The following is a 21,350-nucleotide window of genomic DNA, read 5'->3' as shown; positions in this document are numbered from 1 at the left end:
AATTTTCAGTCCATAAAGAGACTTGGAAAGCATACACAGTCAGGATTACTTTGGTCCTCAAAAGTATCTAAGAACGCACTTTGCAATCAACCAGTGTAATTATCCAGGATTGTTATTAAATTGGCTCAGGTGATTCACAGCACATGTAATATCTGGCCTAGTAAACATGGAAAGATACATAAGCAAAACAATTACATGGTGATAAGGTGTATTGTTCATTTCTTCCATTTCACTTTCAGAAGGACACATATAACTGAATTTTACACTAGGATCTAAAGAAGTTGCTACTGGTTTTGCATCTTGCATATTAAACCTATCAAAAATATTATCAGCATATTTATGCTGAGATAAACTGATAGAATTATTATTTACATCTTGATTAAATTCTATTACAAGACAATAATGAAGTTTGCCCAAGTCTTTAACATGGAATTCTTAAGAAAGTGAATCTTTAAATTCAGCATATAAACAATAGCTATTTGTTGTTATTATTATGTCATCTACATATAAAATTAGAATAAACTCACACTGAGTCTCTTGTAAACACTTTTTGAGCTTTTTGTCTACTTTTAAATACCATTGTCGTCCACTTTGTTTCAAACCATAAAGAGACTTTTGCAAAGCATACACATAGTCAGGTTTATTTTGGTGTTCAAAACCTTTAGCTTGTTCCATGTAAATTTCTTCTTTTAAATCTCCATTTACATAAGCCATAACAAAATCTAGTTGACATAGAATAAGGTCCAAAGGTTTCATTAAAATCAATTCCAGGTTCCTGTGCAAATCCTCTGGCAACTAATCAAACTTTTCTCTTTTGAACTGTTCCATATGCATTATATTCCATTCTAAGAGCCCAATGACATCCTATTATCTTTTTGTTTCGTGGTCGTTCATGCAGCATTTTTAACAGGTGCTTCATATTCAGTTTGCATAGAATTATGCCATTCTTCAGCATATCTTCCATTTAATGCTTCTTCTAATGTCGGATTTGTATCACCTTCAGCAATTTGTGCTTCTTCCTCTTTTATGTTCATTATTGCGGTACTTTGTTTTTGGTCTTCCCAGTCTTAATTTTTTTTGGCCGACCTGGCCACCTTTTGATCTGCAGGTATTTCTTCAGAATTAGAATCTTCTTTTTGAGATGACTGAGCAGATGCTTCTGCCATATTTGAGGAGTCCTCTGTTATTTCACCAGCCAATATTTGCTTAACATTTGAAGGATCTTCCTTCTTTTTATCAGGTATATTAAAATAAATAAATAAAAAAAAAAAAAAATCTTTAGCATAGTACAGTTTTCAAATTCATCAATAAATCTAACATCTATCATCAATTTTTTTGGAATTTTTATTCTACAGCCTGTATGGCTTTCGATTCATTCAAGTATCCTACAAAAATATTTTCTGACCAAGGATCAAATTTCCCTCTAACCTTTTATTAAGTATAAAATATTTCTGCCCAAATACTTTGAAGTCAGATACAGTTGGCTTGATGCCAAAAAAGAACTCGTATGATGTCTCATTTCTCCTTGACTTCGATTCCCAACCATTATGTATATATAAGCAGCAGAGTTCAAGGGTTCAGCCCAAAAGCATTTGGGAAGATTATAGTAATAAAGATCTGGACAATTCTGTTAAATTCATGTGTTCAACTCTTGAATTTTGTTGGGGAGTCATCGGTGCCAAGAATTGTCATTTAATCCTGCATTCTTGAAGATATTTATTGAACTCTTGTCTGCCATAATCGAGACCATTAGTGTGAATGAAGGATTTTTATTTTCTTACCTAGATGGTTTTCAGCCACAGCTTTGTATATAATGAATGAATTTTTTACTTCGTCTTTAGTTTTAAGAAAACTAACTTCGACATAATACAATTTGTCGTTTATGAAGGTTACAAAATAATGCGAACCAGCACGGATGAGACTCTCATAGGTCCACACAAATCTGAGTGAATCTTATTCATTAATTTATCACTTTGAAATTTTGATTCTTTTTGAAAAGGTTGAACGGTTTGTTTACCTTGGATACAGACTTTGCAATCTTTTTGAGATTCTACATCATTAAAATTTAATTTTCTAACCATGTTATCTGATTTAAGTCTTTTCAAATCAGACTCGTTTAAATGACCTAATCTGCCACTTTACAAATGCTACTTCCCTCTGCTATTGCAGCTGCTTCAGTGCTTGGATATATATAATAAAGATCACCTTTACTTCTCCATCAGGCTTGTCTAGTGAGATTAGGCATCATGGTGCCTCTGACTTTGCAAATGATATTTATAAAAGTACACAATTCAAACTTTTTTTATGAATGTAATGCTTATGTATTATTATGGTTCAAACCTTATTTAATAAATATTGAATATTAATATTTAAAATACAATAGTATTTAAGCTTATTTAATATATTATATTAATAATTTATTCATATTTTTAATAGGAATTTCTCTGGAGAAGAGATCAAATGTCTTCAAGTGGATTTTCATATACTTTCATAATCTAATAAAATTTAAAAAGTTTTTCATTGTAATGCAGTTTTATTTTCTTATAAATAAGTTCCCATCATTTTAATTTTATCCTTAGAATTAGTGCTCTGAATGCAGGTAATAGCTATTACAGTTTTAAACATATTTTATGAGTTTATTAACAGATAACTGTTGTTTTCGTTCTTTACTAAGATATAACACTTGTCTGCAATAGATATCAAAAAAATATGTGGAATTTAAGGTTTATTTCTTTCCTCCAATGGCCAGACACTTGACTGACGGCAGTTCATAGCCCTTTAACTGTAAGAAGTTCACCTTCAGAATGACACATCCAAATAATGCAGTAGTAAAACATAATGATCTCAAACTACCCACTCTAAGCAATTTTAAACAATCTGGAGGAGATTTATTTGAATTATGTATTTGGGTTTTTATGTATTATCCGCTGAACCTGAAAGCTGGCAGATATCTCACCAAAGTTCCTACGAAATTCTGATTAAACTAACATCACTTTGTTTAATAAACAGTCAGTGTTCGAACCATTTCTTTTTGGTGCTTCTTAAAAAGGCTTTCAATAATTTCACCTATTTGGCTAAATTCTCCAGTTTTACCAGAAGTTCTCAGAAGGTAACTAGTACAATATAAAGTCTTTAATCCGGACCTCAAAGCTACAAACTTTTTGCGCAGGCGTAAACGCATAATACGTTTACGCATGCGCATTTAATGTATAACAGATGGTATAAGCTAGGCTAAAATTATCTAATTATCTATTTCAGTTAATGTTGCAGATTGTGTTGTTCCTTAATCTTCTCATTGGATCCAGCTTATTATTTTTTGCAGACTATTAGAGCAATTTTATAAAAAGTAAGCTTGAACTTTCGATTATGTCAAAAAGAGTTTCCAATTCTGGAGCTGCCAAAGGATCTACAAAGCGAAAGCATGTTTTTATATCCATTAAACAAAAAGTGGAATTGCTGCAAAAAAAAAAAAAAAATAAAGGCATGAAGAATGTGACAGAAAGGTGATTTGTTTTTCTAACGATTCCGAAATCCGTTTATCAATTTCACGCTGCTCTGCGGAGGGGGGGGGGGACGTATCGGCGTGCAATGAACTGGAAGTTGATCGGTCTGCACTATCCTCATCTTCAGGGCAGATGTTTTTATTTTATTCGACTTATAATTCCTTACTAAACGTAGTGTTTCATCTCGATGCACTCCGATATGATTTAAATCATAATCAAGTTTTCTGGTTGCAATTTTCTAATTTCGACTACGCGTAATGTATGCTTTACGCATGCGCGCATTGAAAGAAATGTTTAATAAAGTAAACAAATAAATATTAAGCCTTTTTTTTTTTTTTTTTTTTTTGTAAATTTTGATACCCTTTAGATTGTAATTGCTCTTTATTTTATAAATTACGGTTTCATATTTTTAATTGTATAATTTCTGTATGCCATCTTACCAGATTTAAATTGATGATCTATAATCAGGAAAAACCCCTAATCCGGAATCGCCGAAGTCCCGACGAGTCCGGATTAAAGACTTTACAAACTTTCTCCAGGTAACCCTTTCAGCCTGTTACAGATTTGTCATCCATATTGAGTTGACTATATCATCTCCATTGATACACAATTTTTTTTTTTTTTTTTTTTTTTTTTAAAGCAGCAGAATCATGGAGGTAGGAAAGAGAGGAGGGGCCATTCCGCGCTAGAAGTGAAGCACTGCTTTGAAGCTTGGTTCACCAAACAGGGTGTTCTTTGTTTACATTCAGAAGCTCGCTTGACAAGATTCTAATAGTATTTCGACACACGACAGTTCCATAGAAATCGAAAAAGGGACACTCTCGCATGAAAGAAACATTCATAGTGTAATGGATAATAGCAATTAGTATAGTTTACTGACATTTACGCAAAAATGACATCTTGGTTATTTTTCGATAACTAACAACAGCGATTTTGATTATGAATCTGTTTTATAAAATTCTAAGCTGTTGCACTACAAAAATATAGATTTTAAGAAAATTGCTAAAAGAGATCTGCCAAAATTTATTTTCTAGAAGATTTGAAAAGTTTGAAACTTGATGGCTAAATGTAAATATAAAATTATGTATGTTAAAATATTTGTAATTAGGCACATAGGTCAGATTAAGGTTTTATTAAATAGAGTAACGCATGCAAGGGCTATCTGCCTAAAGAGAGAGATGCCATCGTGGAGGAATTTTGAAGAAAAACTGACCTTTGAGTGGGTATTAAAAATAATACTTATAATTTTCATTCAAATTATATTCATATATATTTTTTATGTAAAACTTTCGGGTGTATGCTAAATTAGTGTAAATTACTTTACACGAAAAATATAGTGAATGCACAGAAATTAAAGATTTGCACATGCCGGAAATGATAAATAGGAAATATGTATGGGTATTTATGCATGTGCTTGCAAAAAGCATGTATCTGCCTTTGACAAAATACTTAAATATTCATTAAATTATTTATAAATGTATTTGAAATGAAGAATTTATTTACTTATAAACAACTGTGAAAGTACTGTGAAGAAATCTAATGATTAAATGTATCTAATTTATAATGATTATAAATGTTATCTAAATATATAATAACCTTAATATTGAATTGTAAACATAAATTGAAATCCTGTTGACAAATACGTTATAAAACTATTTAAGCAAGAATTGTTCGTATTGGAAAGCAATCTCTTAAAAGGTATTGTAATGTGGTATGATGAAGTTTTGAGCATTGGGCTATGAAAAAAGGTATTGTAAAGCAAATGCTATGAGATGCGCACTTAAGAACGTAATAAAGAGTTTTGGAATATGCATTGTTGAAATGAAGGGTAAAAAAAAAAAAAAAAATCTGATAAGTATAATTAAAAGAATTATTCCCTTTACATTTTATAATAACTCAGTTACAGGTTTTAAATAATACTTTAAAAAAAAAAACTTATTTTATTCCCTTTCAGAAATGTTCAGAGAAAGTCAAATACTATTTAATACCTATTTAATTATTAGGAATTAGCGAAAGTATTTCGCTAATTCCTAATAATTCTCTAATTTAAAATGAACCGAATAGAGTATTAATTATAAATTGACTTACATTTTTTGATTTAAAAGAAGCCAAAAAATCATGTCATATTTAAGAAAGTATTTTAGAAAGAAGCTCTATAAATAGAAAAGAAATAATGCATAATTTTAATATTAATAATACAATAAACTTTGATCTTAATTTTTGTACCTTAACCGAATAAAATCGAATTACCTTAATTTTTTAACAAAAACTTGTGAAAATATTTCATTCAAATTAAACCATTCTGAGAAAACTGTCCTGTGAAAAGTATAGCATTTAATTCCGTTCAGAATGAAATGTTGTTTAAAAATATGTTGTTTTCACATACTTAGGACTCTGAAGTGTTGTAGAAAAAGAAAATATATACATTTATATGTATATTTGCGACGTAATTACAAAATATTTACACCCGAATGCGTCAAATCCCATAGAACTCAATGGTTAATGACCCAATGTTTTGGTCACCACGTAGGGATCGCCGGTGCTTCAGAGCAGGGTACGGAGAAACTTGTTTAGGGCGACTCCTTCTTACTTCCTACCTCCATGAGCAGAATCCCAAAACTGAAAATAATTCACTGCTTGCTGATCTGTAGATGGTACCTGAAAATTCTACCCCCCCCCCTTTTTTCTAAAATGCAAGGGAAAAATACAGCAGTAACAGTTTTTTTTTTTTTTTGTTGTTGTTGTTGTTTGTTTGTTTTGTTGTGTTCATAAAAACAAAAAAGTGATTTATCAAGAATCAGTTGGGTGACAAACAAATGTGCAGAAGTTGTGAGTGTGTTATGTCACACTTATTCACAACTGGCATTAAATTGAATTGCTTGGTGACAGTTTGATGGTTAATGGAATAATATGCAAGTATCTGTGATTAAAACAAATAGAATGTTGGAAAGATGTCAAGATTTTAGTTATCTGAAGTCTGAGTTTACATTATTTTCCTTATTATTAAAAACGAACATGAATAATGCACCAGAAAATTTATAAATGGAGCTAATAAAGTTAGGATGCGATATAATTCTTATTCAAAGATTTGAGGTTGCATATTGAATTTACTTTTATTCATACTTGTCAAAAAATAACTACAGTCAGGTATGAATTTTTGCTTTAAGAATAATTGCTTTCTTTTGGAATACATTCATACGTTAACAGCTCTTTCTATATAAAATTTCAGATTTTTATAATTACAAACAGAAAATTAAATTAATATGTCATTGTAAAGGAAAATGTTAAATTTTTAGTTTGTAGCATCCCCCCCCCCAAATAAGTGGCAGCACTGTTATCATTATACTGTTTTTGAAGTTTTAAAATGGCATCCAAGCAGCAGAAGGTTTTTTGTATGCTCTCCTTTTCAAGAAGTCAGTCAGTAATAACTCTTCAGCATGAATTTAGGAAGTCAGTCCATAATAACTGTTCAATATGAATTTAGGGTAAAGTACCATACACTGCTCACTCACACCATTGGATTTAGAGTGCAGCCGATTATGATGGTTAGCTGTGTAGTTGGTACAGTTTACTAGTGAAAGAAACATTTTAATAAATTAGAAATAAGACTAGGTTGTCATTACTTATTCTCAAGTTTTATTCCACTATGGAAGTTTTCTCAGAAAACAAAATTTTGATAATTTGTTTATTTTTAGTTTAAATTAAAGTATGCTACTAAATGATTAATTAAACATATTAGAATTACTGAAATAAATATGAGTTTGGAAATACAATACATAGCAGTAAATATATTTGAATTACAACCTATAACAAGCAGAAATAACTCACAGGTATCAAACTTTAGATTTCAGATTTTACAAAGAAAAATTTGAACTCTTGTTCTTTGGATATTATCACTGTTGTTTATCTATGTTTTGATAAGTATTTAGTGAGAAATTAAAAATTTATTTAAAATATTTTATTTTGTTTTAAAAAAATTCTCTGTTTCGATACTGAGCATTCAGCCTGCATGCAGTTCGAGTTCGAGACCAATGATCCAACTTACACCCTTGGTTCGGGGCTAGGAGTCAGCCTTTACTAACCACTATAGCAAGCACGCCCAAACTACAGCTCACAAACTACATGCAGCTTTTTACTGTTAATCACTGCTTACTTTATAAGAAGTAGCAATTTCGTAGACTATGACTTAAAAGAGAAGTCCTGCAACTAATTTAAGAATCCACAACTTAAATTTTTAAATTATGCCAGAGAGCATGCAATACTACACAATTTTTAACAATTCCATATTTTAAATTGCCATGGTACAAAATCACAAGAAATCTGACTGAATCACATAAACCTTAAACATTTTATGACACATTTCAGTGTAATAAACTTTTTTTTTAAGTCATACAGGCTAAAACTTCTTAGTTGTATGTGGCACATGCAAGATATAACCTGAGATCTTGCTCAAACAGCAAAAGAAAATGTATATTTGTAAATGAAGCAAATAAAATGAATGATGATGCAGTTTATATTTGACAAATGAGTTAAATACTTTATAGTTAGGTTTGATTTTCACTAGATGTGCGGGGGTATGGTTTTGTTTTTTATGTGAAACAAGTAAGTTCGCAAACTATATTAAAAAGAGGGGAATTATTCGTCCTATCTCAAACAACAGTTTCTGAACAATGCATGCTATCCAGTCATTTGATTTATTCCTTCCAGATACAGTAAGTAAATATAAGTTAAAAAAAAAAACACTGGTTCTGTTTTTCAAATTATTGAACTATTCCTTATTCAAATTATCTTTTCACATTCTCAAGACCACAACATGTTTTCTTCCCCTCTTTTTTTTTTCCATTTTCAGCATACTCTCACTAAAATCATTTGAGAGCTGCAATCTGCAGATGAAAAAGTTGGACACCAGAAGAAAATGCCCAATTTTCTATCTGCTAAAATAGTATTTGGCATATCCTACAAGTGTTTAAATCTGTGAATTGTAAGAATAGTTTTTTGAAAGATTTGTTTGTGCCATCATAAATAATGCATACACAAAGCAAACCTCGTGAAAATATGTTATAAAATTTTATTTAAAAAAAAAATGCAATGTTACCCTTTTTAAGAATCTTTTAAAATTGTGGCCTAGTTCTCGATAAACTGAGCCAAAAATCTTATAGTTGATTTGAGCCAGAAACCTTAGTCTTAAAATTTGATATAATTTTAAATAAAGCTTACATAGAGTTATGTATACAGATTCTATTGAAACTATGCATAGATTATATAAAAATTTGTGCTCTTACCAGAGGTTTAGCTAGGGCTTTAACCACCCGGTAACAACTGAGGATTTTGTCTGTGTGCCAAGAATGGAAAACATTTCAATCTAAAATTCCCTAACATCGGTTTGGCATCCCCTGGATGCTGCGCACGGGAAGAGATATCCCCCCTTGCCCCACCCTAGCTTAGCTACTGGCTCTTACTAAAGGTCCCATGTGCAGGATCTTATATAATACCTGTAAAATCAATATACAGTATTACATATAGTTATGTATACAGAAAATAAACTAAGAGAAGTCTATTGAAAATATCGGATGCAGTTTCTAGAAAATTGGGCCATAATTCTAAACAAGTTTCTTTGCTTTAATTTTCTACAAATGATCCTATAAAAGGTTTTGAGTATTTAACAGCATTATAAAATCAGCAATGTTTTCTTTTGTGACAGAAAAGAATAAAAGAAATTTTCACTCAGAAATGGAATTTTTAATATGAATTTTATGCAAAATATAAAAGATGAAAGACACTTAATTGGCACTAGACCTTTAGATTTCTGATTTAAAATATAAATACAACCCCTTAAGGGCATCTACACTTGACAACAATATGAAAACTCCAGCCCCATCACTCAGCAGAATTAAAACAAAGCACTCTGAGATTATAAATGCCCCCATATACAAAACATGCACTCTTTCGTGCTCCCTACACTTGCTACCTAAAAGATGTCGCTTGCTTCTATTATTATTCAAAATGTAATGTGTCACGCTTAAAATTGTAGGATGCAAATACCCTCATTGTGTGGTGCCCTGCCATGCGTCTGAATGGAGGAATCAACAAGTAATAGAGATATGTTCAGATTATCAAGATTTTGTGACTTTTCAAAAGTTACATTTAGTAACACATCACTAATATGTCCACCATTTCCAGTATCTACAACACAGCAACTTCTAGCTGTGAATACTAGTGAATGCCCCCCCCAAATTCTCTTCTTGTACTAATTTATTATTATATGTATAATTTTTATCTATCAGTTCTTTTTTTTTTTTTTCCAAAACAGCTATATGTTTTGTACAAAATTCGGTAGCATAGGAGGATGCTTGACACCCAGGGTAGCAATAATAAATATGCTTATCTGTTATGCTTCTAGCGGGTAGGAGCACTATGCTTCAGACAGAAGCAGAGCACTTTATCATAAAACTTTAACCACCCAGCTGGTATACAGGAGTGTTTGTGCTCCGGGGATTTTGAACTTCGATCCCCGGAATGTCGTTCAAAAGGAAGTAGGAATAATAATGAATTATTTATTTTGATCTGGGTAATTTTGTTTGCTTTGAAAGCAGAAAACGCAAGGTCAGTATGGTGAAAACTTTTTCCTTTCTTTCTCCAAAGGCAGTGATAATGCATGAAAAGGGGGAAAAAACTTCTTTTTTGTTCTTTCCTTATTGCGAGTTATGACTCATTCGCCCGGTTCTCAGACATTCTCTTCTGGATTCTTTTTGGCAAGTAGGCGCTGCAGAAAAAATAGGGAGAGACTTCATTCGACCAGATGTGCGATCACATAACTCTGGGTTCAAAGGTCTTATCTGTCCTGGCGTGGTGCCAATAAGTAGAGAAGGGGTTCGCCATATTAGCTATTTGTCATTGATCGCTTCTCAACATTTTTTTCCTCCGCTGTGTAAAATTTTCCTTTCATTTATTGATGCACGTGTAAATTTTTCGTTTCGTTTATTGAAATATTTTTTTATTTATGTACGCAAGAGAATTTCACTATGAAATTTCTCGATATAAATAGTGATATAATACAATTAGAAGAAGGTGTCCGGAATGCATTTAGGTGGAACTGGATTGAACGGAGAGATGGTAATGGGGATACCATCGGCACATGGTGCAAGAAAATAAATGTTGCTGGACAAGCATATTGTGTTTTTTGTAACTCACTGCTGAAGTATGGTGGGGAAGGATTCAAGGCTTTCACAAATCATTCTAAAACTGTGACGCACATAAAATAGGTACTTACGTATTAACGCAACCAGGCCAAAATTTGCATAAATTGCGAAATTTGGCGACCCTACTTACGGCAACCCTACGTGTTATACGTAGTTTTGTAAAAAGAGCATGTGAAGATTCACAAAATTTTCCTGCATTTCCGTGCAAATTTTTGTAATTTATGAGAAAATGGCAGTGTACATGGATAAAGTCAAGAGTGTGCGCAATGCCATTTTTGTGCAATTCTGGGATGTTTTTTTAAGTAAAAATAAGTCGACGTGTACATGGTTATGGCGAATACGGTTTTCAATCAGTGCTAAAAGCAATAGCCAAAAGATTTCCGCCGAAAAAATAATTCTGCAACTTATTCAAATTCGAAACCGGAAGGGTTTAATTGCTATTTTATATTTTAAAACAAAATAATATAAAAAACTGTATTAAAAATAATCTGTAATTAATAAATGTACATTTTCTTTCTATTCATACTTTTTTACTCAAACTTACAAATAGCGCCAACCTGGTTGCGATAATACGTAAGTACCAAATATTCAAAGTGCATTTAGACATTCAATGACTTTAAGTAATTATGCTAATTCAAAAAATACTGATGGCTTACTCGAGACTGATGCTCGGCCATTGGATATAGTGACGAGAAAAGCACGCCAAGAGGTATTAATAACTTCGTTTATCGCCGAGAATTCTCTTTCTTTCAATGTAGCTCCCAATTTAATTGAACTCTGCAAACAGTTGAGCCGCGATCAGACGGCACTAAACTTGTTGGAAATGTCCAGGACTACTGCATGTTATAAGATGAAAAATGGGCTCGCAAAAACTATTAAGGAAAATATCATTAAAACTTTAAAGGAGACTCCATTTTCTCTAAATTTGGATGAAAGTACTAGCAATGCTCAAGAAAGTATACTGGCAATATTGGTGCAGTTTTATGACAACAATCAAAATGAAGTTGTGGTTCATCATTTTCATCAAAAACCTTCTACATTAGCAGAAAAGCAAACTGCTTCTACCTCTACATGTGCAGTTCTCGAGGAAATTTCTTCAGCTGTAAATGAGGAAAATAAAAGTCAACCTTCCTGCAATTATGAAGTTTACCACAGAAGAAAGACAAGACCACAAACATCAGAAAATAAAAAAAAAAAAGCAGCAGAAATTAGATAATTTTTTTTAAAGAATTAATTCAGGTAATTTAAAATATTTACATAAAATGTAGTAGTTTATATGTTTGAAAATTTATGGTTATTAATTTTGCAAAAAAAGTTATTCATTGAACTTTTATAATTAAGTCATTCAATACTTCATAATTGTAATTTTTCATTTCTCTCCCCCCCCCCTTCTCGAAACTACAAAATGTCGGTAGTAAGTCCATAAAAGTTTCAAGGGATTTTTTGGGGTCCCACAAACACCCCTGGGTATAATAGTTGGTGACACCAACGACCTAATAGGCCTGAGTTTGAATCCTGCAGAAGGCATGGATGTTTGCAAGAGGGCACCCAAAATACACCACGAGCAGAAACTCATCTTGAGAAGTTTTATAGGGGAACTGAACCCCTTCCCACTGCAATGTAATCCTTCAAACTTAGCAGCTATCTAGGTTCAATCATTCCTCAATAACCTGTGCTATAATATAAAGGTGCTCACCTGGCTTCTGTCAGTATCTCTTATAAAAATTTACTATTTAAATACTGATTTTTGGGGTCCACCAATGGCTATGAGCTTTGAAATAACAATAATTTAACTCTTCCGTAACATAGAGATAAGCATTTCTTTTTTAGGTCTTCCCTTGGATAATCTTAATGAATGCTTTGTTGTAATTAAATTATCCATAGAGATCTTGATGAAGTTTGTGAATTAAATTGAGATAAACTACTTGCCTAAGGAGAGGAATGCCTTTGTGCAGGACTCTTGAACTAGTTTATATTTACATTACTTAGGAGAAAACCTTGAGAAAAATGCCCCTGTAGCCAGCCTGCTTGTAAGAATATAAGCTTGCGTTCATCTCTTCATTAAATGCAGTAAAAGCTGTCACCAGCTGTCTTAGTCGCCAAACGATAACGATTTGACCTTTATCGAAGTCCGATAAATCAGCTCTTTTCCCATTATGTCGCTAATTGTGCTATATTTGGAAAGACAATGTATAGCCTTTTTATATACTCTAACATCAGTTGCATGCCCATATTGGTTTTTTTCCTGGGCGAGCCCACTGTTATATATGGAGGGTGGTCATAATGTAATGGCTCTTCATTGTATATATATTTATTTATGTTACACTAATATTGCAATAAGTTTCTAGAAGATAATAATTAAATTAATATTAAATATTGTATATATACAAGGTGGGCAGAGCAACTTGCTTACTTGAATTTGGAGCCCTGAAACGACAACTGCTTCGAGGAGGTTGGGGCACAACATTTTAATCTATTTGGTTTTAGTTGGTATCATGGAGCAGATGAAAGTGAAGCATGCATTCATTGTCAAGCCATTCTTTTCTAACAGTGGCTCAATCATTGCCCTGCAACATGCATTTCAGACCAATTTTAATATTGCACCACGTAGTCAAGTTCCCGGCTGGCAATCAAGTGTTGCATGGGTAAACAACTTCCAGGAAATTGGTGATGTGAAGGGAAAAAAAAAACCTGGGCTTTCACAAACAGCAAGGTCACTAAAACTTTGTATGGTATTTCATTCATTTTGATTATCATTTCTAATGGCCCTTCCCTGGCTTCTTACATTTTTAAAAATTGTCTTGATATGAACTTTAACTTTCATTCTGTATAAATTATATACAGTCAGAAATTACAGCACCACAAATAAGATTTTTATAATAAACTAATGCATTTATGGCTTTACATATCACATATATACAATAAAACTGTACCTATTGGAATCCTTCTTAACAGTAAAAAAAATTAACTAGTGGAGTATAAAGTAACAGAAATAAAATAGAAATCAGGTTCTGAGTGGTTGTTGGGCACAGTGCATTTTGCTGTATGGTGCAATCTCTGCGGGTCCTGAATTTAACTGCCTGGTAGCTCTGTAAATTCTAAAAATTTTACCATCTGCAAATTCTGATACCTAGTACATCTTCTCAATTAAAAAAATTCTGCTACTTGGCTCCGGCACTGACCTTGCTGGGGGATCAGGATTGCTCAATGTTATCTAAACAATAAGCAAAGTCCCAACATTATCATGTTTACAAGTCATCTTACTAGATTTAAACTATGGGTTCCTATTGGGGTCACCATGGACACCCTGGGAGGCTGATGAAATTTTAAGAGGTCAATGATGATCAAAGGATTGATTTTTTAGCATGTACCAGCAAGTGGTGGGCATAATCAAGATGGCATTGATTAACAAAATGTATTCATAAAACTGATAACTGTTTATTCATATAAACATATACTGTTAAAAAAATCTAAACATTAAAAAGTTTTAATGTTTGCTTTCAATACATTGAAAATTTGAATCTGTCAGTATGGCTCACCCTACCCAGAGCATTTAATTAGACCTATCATTTGGTAAATATTATCATTCCATAAGGACTATTTTTTTTCAATTATTATTAAGTAAGTAACCTGGCAAACTGCTAAAAAATTTTTTATGTATCTAAGTGTAGTATCTAAGTGCTTGCCATATAGTCAAATTTTTATATATAAATTGTACTCTTACTTTTATTATAGAGTTTTTATTACAAAAAAAATCAGATTCCTGTGAGATAAAATGTTTAAGTAATATAGAAAATTTGCATAAAATTTAAAATAAAAAGTCGACTGTTATGTCAACATACTATTAATAAAAGTAATAATACTCAGTGAAGGTTATTCATATACAGCTGTTAGGTTGTAAGATTTACAAAATTTGAGAACTCTAAATTATAAGCAATATATTCCATAATCTAAGCAACATTATATTTTTTATAGTCAGACAAATTATGAAAATGTTATAAAAGCAATAATGAAACCTGATTTTGGTCCTGATTTGAACCTATGAATTCATGCAATTACACATCCCTATAGTTCTAATATGAGGTAAATAAGTATTTTTAGACCACAGTAATTTTGATCTCCTTAGCAAAGGAAACACCAAGAGTTTACCTCATGCTACTGAAAATGTATTTTTTTTTCCCTTGGGGGGGGGGTGGAGTTTATAATAATATGCAGAGTTCAATGTCAAGACTCATGTGATGTAATATTAAAAGCACCAGTTTTAACTATCAAAAATTTGGCTCTTTAAAAAATATTTTACATGTTGTGCTTTCCTAACACAAAAGTAACTTTAAGGAAAACACACAATTTATCCCTCCTGCCATCAAAGCTCTGATACCTATCAAATTCGTTAAAGTTACGTGGACAGAAATGGCGGCATGTCGGAAGCTCAGTATTTAGGGTTACCAAGGTTATCATAATTTTTCATTTATCGCTCCAAAATGTCGCCAAACAAATTTCTCGCCAAAAAGGACTAATACTAAAGCTGTGCCGGTATCTTATATATTCTTTGCATTATCTGTGTGATAAAAATGTTAACGAAATTTGGGTGGATTTATCATTAATCTGGCTAGTTTTACAGTCAAAAAGCTTTAAACTGATTATTTACCATATTTATGCTTTGCTGACGAGCATGTTTTAAATACACTAAGGTTTCTTTCTTTTAGGAATTAACTAAATTGCTATTTCACATTTCTGGTACATGTTTTAGTGCTTTATTTTTGATAAAACTGCACATGAACTTAAAATCAGCATTTGTAATTATTATTATTATTATTATTATTTTTAATATTTAAACACAAAGTTAGATTTTTCTTGTTTTTCTCTGTATATGAGAGAATTCTTTTTAATTAAATGTACATAAGCATCAAAAACTCCATACACAGGTTTAGACACATACAAATTTATAGAGGAAAAGCTCAATATTTACAAATGTAGGTGCAAATTTTATAAATTAAATTTTTAACTTTATTAAAATTAGTAGTTTAAGGTTTAAAAAAACATGTAATGTTATGTACATGCAAAAAGAAAGCTAAATGTCTAAAAAATTTTTTTTTTTAATTTGTAATTTTAAATTTTAAATTTTTTGTCCTTAATTTGCATTAGCAACACATGGCAAGTAATTTATTTGCTACTCAGCAAGGAAAGAAAAAACTCATTTGCTGAGTGTCTTACATGTATTAAATGCAGCATATTAAGTTAAAATAAGCACGTATACTTAAAAAAAAAAAAAAAAAAAAAAAACCCACGATGAAATTTTTAATATATCTCATTCTCTCCGTCTATTAAGAATTTCATTTGAAGTGTTTAGTATAATTGCATTTTTGGTACATTAAACTTACTGAATATTTAATTACTTACCTAATAACACACAAGATGAGTATTCATTAATATACACAGCGACGATCGAAAATTTCAGATATATCTTCTCTACATATGATACTTTTCCTAGGACATACAAGATGTCGAGGAAGAAAGTAACCACTGCGCATGCGTACATTTCACGCTCCGCTGTGAGTTAGATGAGATTTGGAGTTTTCATTTCGCTTCAGGCTTAGAACTACACAGAGTTTTTACCAGAAGTTCAAACTATCGGCTTAACAACTTAAGGCTTCTCACGGTAATTATAAGAAGTACGATTCCATTGTACCTTTCATGAGAAGGCGAGAATAAAAAGGAGACAAAGCCAGTATTTGTAAATTCGAAAGTCTCTTAAGCCAGTGCCGCCATCTATTTTCTCAGTTCTGAATGAATTCACTGGAATCGAATAAGTTTCGAAAAAATGAAAGTAAAAATATTCTAATCATTGAAAAAGTTCAGAATGTTCTGAAATATTACAGAAATACAGTCTTGAGTCAATACAAAAAATTTGATATGAAAACACTAAAAGTCCATTATCGAGGAGAGAACATAGAGATAAAGTCTCCACCCATTTAGCTGCAACAGTTATGTTTTAATCTGTGAAAATTTGAAACATCTGCGAAATACTAATCTTGCAGAAAATCTAGAGGAGGTAGTAACGTCTTAATTATTTACTAATGTGTTCTCGAACGTGTAAAATCATATCTAGAATTTTAAATTAAAATTCAGTCTACACTAGGAAAATATTCGATTATACCTTCCCTACAGATTGTGCATTTTTAAATTTCTCGAAGAAACCTTTAGCTTTTTCAAATTTATTGTTACCCATTCAGTGAAGATCAAGGATATTTCTTTATAATTTTAATCTGGTTTTTCTATGCTGTTTTCTTCTATAGTTTTATCTTCTAATTTAGCTCCTTGAGCAGATATAAGTCCCTAAGCTATTTGAGATTATTTTGGTGGTCGTGTGTGCTTAATGCATGATATAATTAAAGAAAATAAGGGTAGACAATCTCCTATAACAAAAAAATATATTAAATACTAAATTACAATTTAAATTACATTGCAGAGATCAACACAGAGCTCGGAACACAGTTCGTGCTAGCGTCGCGTACATTTGTCCGACGAGAAGTCTGAGTGAGTAAAGATGTCGCTTTGCTGCTCCGATTAAGAACTGGATTTTACACGTGGCGCTATCTCATGAATAGAAGTTGAAGTATCTGTCGGAACGCCACAGTACTCCCCCCCAAATACCATCGGTACGTTATAAGTACTTTGGGTTAAATTTAACCTTTCTTCCAGATCTGGTAGTTTTAGGTTGCTCTTTAACGGGATGTAAGCTTTCTTCCGGGAGTGATGTTGATGAGGAAGTTGTTGGATCTTGCATTAGAAATGCTGGTTTGAGACGATCGATTCCAATCACTGATTGTTTGCCATTGCAGATGATGGTGAAATATTTCGGTGTTCGTTTGACAACTTTGAATGGACCATCATTAGAAGGTGTTAAAGTTGGCTTAACTCTTTCGCATCGAGAGACTACCAAATCTGTTTTCAACAAACATCGAAAACGCCCGTGTTTACGAATTCGTCTTGGAATAGTTTTCCTTTCCCCTTTTTGCGGTTTCATCCATTGTGTGCAGTTTCCGTTGTGTGCAGTTTCCGTTGTGTGCAGTTTCACCTTAGGGCCGGATTGCACCTGCGAACGTCAATAGCTTTCCGTATTTCTCCTTTATTTGCTTCAAAAGAATGATTGACATGTCTTTTAACAACTCGCGAAACCAATGAGCCATACACTAACGTGGAGGGGAAAGAACTAAGTAGAAAATAAACGAGGCGTTGGGGCGGTTTGCCGTTGCCTGAATGAACGGGCGCTACGGGCGATTTCGATGCCAAAGAGTTAATTGCATCGTTGCGCACGAATACGAGCGAAGATGTCTCAAGCGCAGGATGTACAAAATAGCTTGGCTGGTTATGCGAAGATGCTGGGGTTGGCGAGATATTGCTCATGGTCTCACGTAAACGTTGAAGGAATGTTGGAGGGTCGATAACTGGAGTAGATTCTGGGTGAAAGAATTCACCTGGCAGACGGAGGGTTGCACCATATAACATTTCAGCACAAGTGCTACCAATGTCTTCTTTGAATGCTGTGCGAAGACCAAGCAAGACTAGGGGTAAGGTTTCTGTCCAGTGTGTGCTACTGTGGCACTTCAGACCTTGTTTGAGAGATCGGTGAAAGCGTTCCACCATCCCATTTCCAGATGGATGGTATGGTGTTGTGCGAATATGGCGAATGCCAAGAAGAGAGGTGAGGGATGCGAACAAGTGACATTGAAATTGTCGGCCTTGGTCAGTAGTGATGGTGGTAGGCATGCCAAATCTTAAAAGCCACTGGGAGATGAATGCTCGAGCTACAGTTTCAGCGGATATATTTTCAATAGGAATGGCTTCAGTCCATCTTGTGTACCGATCAATACAAGTGAGGAGGTAAGTTTAACCATTTGAAGGAGGCAATGGGCCAACCAAGTCTAAGTGCACATGATCAAAGCGTCTTGCTGGAAGGTTAAATTGTTGAATGGGGCTGTGAGTGTGACGGGATACTTTACACCGTTGACATCTAATACATGAACGAGTCCATTCTGTGATGTCTTGATTCATTGCTGGCCAGACAAATCTGTCTGCGATCAGCTTTTTGGTGGCACGGATTCCAGGATGTGCCAAATTGTGCAAGGCATTAAACACTTCACGTCTAAAATTGACAGGAATATAGGGACGTATTCTATTGTTCTCTATGTCACAGTAAATTTTAAGCGTTGGATCAATGTGCAGCGGTTGTAACTGAAGGGAGGTTTGTGGATTTGAGATTAGGTTCTTGAGTTCCTCATCATGCAATTGAGCTTTTGCAATTTCAGATAAATCTGGGGTAGTGAGGTTGATATTGTTTACCCGAGACAAGGCATCAGCGACACAATTATCAGTACCAGAGACATATCTGATATCTGTACTAAACTGGGCGATGAAATCCAGATGTCGAAGCTGACGAGGAGAACATGAGTCAGAGTTTTTTCTAAAAGCGAAGGTTAATGGTCGATGATCGGTGAAAATGATGAAGTCGTGTCCTTCCAAGTTGTGCCGAAAGTATTTAACAGCACAGTACACAGCAAGTAGCTCTCTGTCATATGTGCTGTATTTCCTTTCTGCAGTAGTGAGTTTTCTGGAAAAGAATGCCATTGGGGAAAGTCCTTTAGTGGTATGGGCTTGAAGCACTGCTCCTATGGCCGTGTCAGATGCATCTACCATTATAGAGAGCTGATCACTAGGTGAGTGATAAGAAAGTGTGGCTGCATTTGCCAGATCGTGTTTGCATTGCACGAATGCTGCAGATGCAGATTCAGTCCAAGGGACAGCTCGTTGGTCCTTTTTTTTTTTTTTTGCTATTCTTCAGAAACTCATGTAGGCAGGCTTGTGTTTTTGCGGCATTTGGCAGAAAGCGTCGGTAGAAATTTAACATTGCTAGAAAACGCTTCAGTTCAGAGATGGTTTTGGGCTGAGGTAGGTCGTTAATTGCTTTGACTCTTTCCGGTAAAGGTTTGACTCCATTCTGGGTGATAAGACATCCAAGAAAGGAAACTGAGGGTTGACCAAGTACACATTTGGATGGATTTAGTTTTAATCCATGATCTTTAAGGCGATTGAAAATCTGACGCAGATGTTGAAAATGTTCTTCCGCATCTGTAGATGCAACCAGGATATCATCAAAATATGGGACGCAGAAATCGAGACCAGACAGTACTTGGTGTATGAAACGCTGAAATGTTTGGCCAGCATTGCGAAGGCCAAATGGCATATATAAGTACTCAAAGAGACCAAATGGTGTAGTTACTGCGGTCTTAGGCACATCTTCAGCATGCACTGGGATCTGATGATATGCTCTGGCAAGATCGAGGGTAGAAAATATGTTTGTTCCATGAAAAAGATGGGTACAGTCTTGGATATGTGGGACTGGATATCTGTCAGGGACTGTGACGGCATTAAGTCGACGATAATCTCCACAAGGCCGCCAGTCACCATTAGACTTTTTAACCATGTGAAGTGGACTGGCCCATGGACTTTTAGATGGGCGAATGGTTCCCTGTGCTAGCATGAATTCAAATTCTTTGCGAGCTGCTTTTAGCATCTCTGGAGAAAGACGACGAGGCTTGGAAAATACAGGTGGGCCATGTGTTTCAATGTGATGATACACTTCTGGCTGATGAGTATACTGCCCTGATTTGGATGGGTTTAAAATGTCAGGGAATTCTGCTAATAACCGATGAAACCGTGTGCTGCCCGATAAAACACTTATGTTGGTAGGTACGTTTGATACGTGAGAAGCTTGGCCCTGTGACGTCAGCTGAGTTGTAGCATCAATTAAGCAATTATTCTTGACATCCACTAGAAGGTGGAAATATGTCAAGAAGTCGACACCAATAATTGCTTGAGTTACATCCGCAATAATAAAAGGCCAGTTGAAAGTCCGGCGCAAGTTTAAATCAAGTGTCAATAGTTTGGTGCCGTAGGTTGCAATTTGGGTACCATTGGCTGCATACAGTACAAGTTTATTAAGTTGGTGAGCATTTGTTTTAGTTCTCGGGAGCACTGATATATCAGCTCCAGTATCTACTAGAAAACATAACTGAGTTGAACGATCAGCCAGTACTATTCTGTCGATGTGGCGGACATTCTGTTGGCCAGCAGAAGACCGCCCATTTAGTTTCCCGCTTGTACAAAAGTGCATGGAGGGGCACACTTGCGAGCTTGAGAGCCAAAATTCATATGATAAAAACATATGCCACTTGTGGGTTCTTTGTACTGCGTTCGAGTATTATGACGAGATTGACTCCTGCTTCGGGCACGAAATTTATTACGTGGGCCCTGATTTGATCGATTGTATCTCCGTGAAGCATGAAGACTTGTAGAGAGTTCAGATACTTTTTTGGTCAATTCAGCCACTTGTTGTTCGAGGGATGAACTGGAAGGTGCAGCATTAGCAGCACTGACATAAGCTGGAGTAACAAGTTCATTAATTTTGTCAGCCATTGCTGCTAAACAGGTTAGATCTTCATTGGAAGCAGCAAGAATTATTTGTATGTTATTAGGGAGACGCGAAAGCCATAGTGACCTCAACAAGTCGTCACTAAAATGGCTTCCTGCCAGATCACGCATTCGTGACAGCAAGTATGAAGGTCGCTGATCTCCAAGTTCAAGTCCT

The 21,350-nt window shown here is 34.0% G+C and overlaps 1 protein-coding gene and 1 long non-coding RNA gene across 6 annotated transcripts in view; one reads left to right on the top strand and one right to left on the bottom strand.

The window, feature by feature from the left end:
- The window catches only part of LOC146992897 (uncharacterized), a 68,000-nt gene extending 65,485 nt beyond the window's left edge, over positions 1-2,515 (top strand). The window contains exon 7 of the long non-coding RNA XR_015039217.1: positions 2,437-2,515. This is a non-coding gene — a long non-coding RNA (uncharacterized LOC146992897). The remainder of the gene's footprint in view (positions 1-2,436) is intronic.
- LOC118203817 (uncharacterized) overlaps positions 1-17,208 on the bottom strand; it is a 72,912-nt gene extending 55,704 nt beyond the window's left edge. For 4 of the 5 annotated variants that reach the window (XR_015039215.1, XR_004760661.2, XM_035376108.2 and 1 more), the window contains exon 1: positions 16,103-17,208. Coding sequence is in view for 2 of the 5 variants with exons in the window: in XM_035376108.2 (XP_035231999.1) it covers positions 16,103-16,241 (139 nt within the window). In the remaining 3 variants the exon portion in view is untranslated. The remainder of the gene's footprint in view (positions 1-16,102) is intronic. The other variant, XR_015039216.1, reaches the window with a different exon arrangement.
- Positions 17,209-21,350: the final 4,142 nt, after the last annotated feature.

Source organism: Stegodyphus dumicola, chromosome X2 (assembly GCF_044657685.1).
Source record: "Stegodyphus dumicola isolate Sdum_Otavi_A_Nest chromosome X2, ASM4465768v1".
In the NCBI taxonomy this organism is placed as follows: Eukaryota; Metazoa; Arthropoda; class Arachnida; order Araneae; family Eresidae; genus Stegodyphus; species Stegodyphus dumicola.
Note: the sequence above shows the minus strand (reverse complement) of the source record. Positions and strands in the feature narration are given on the sequence as shown.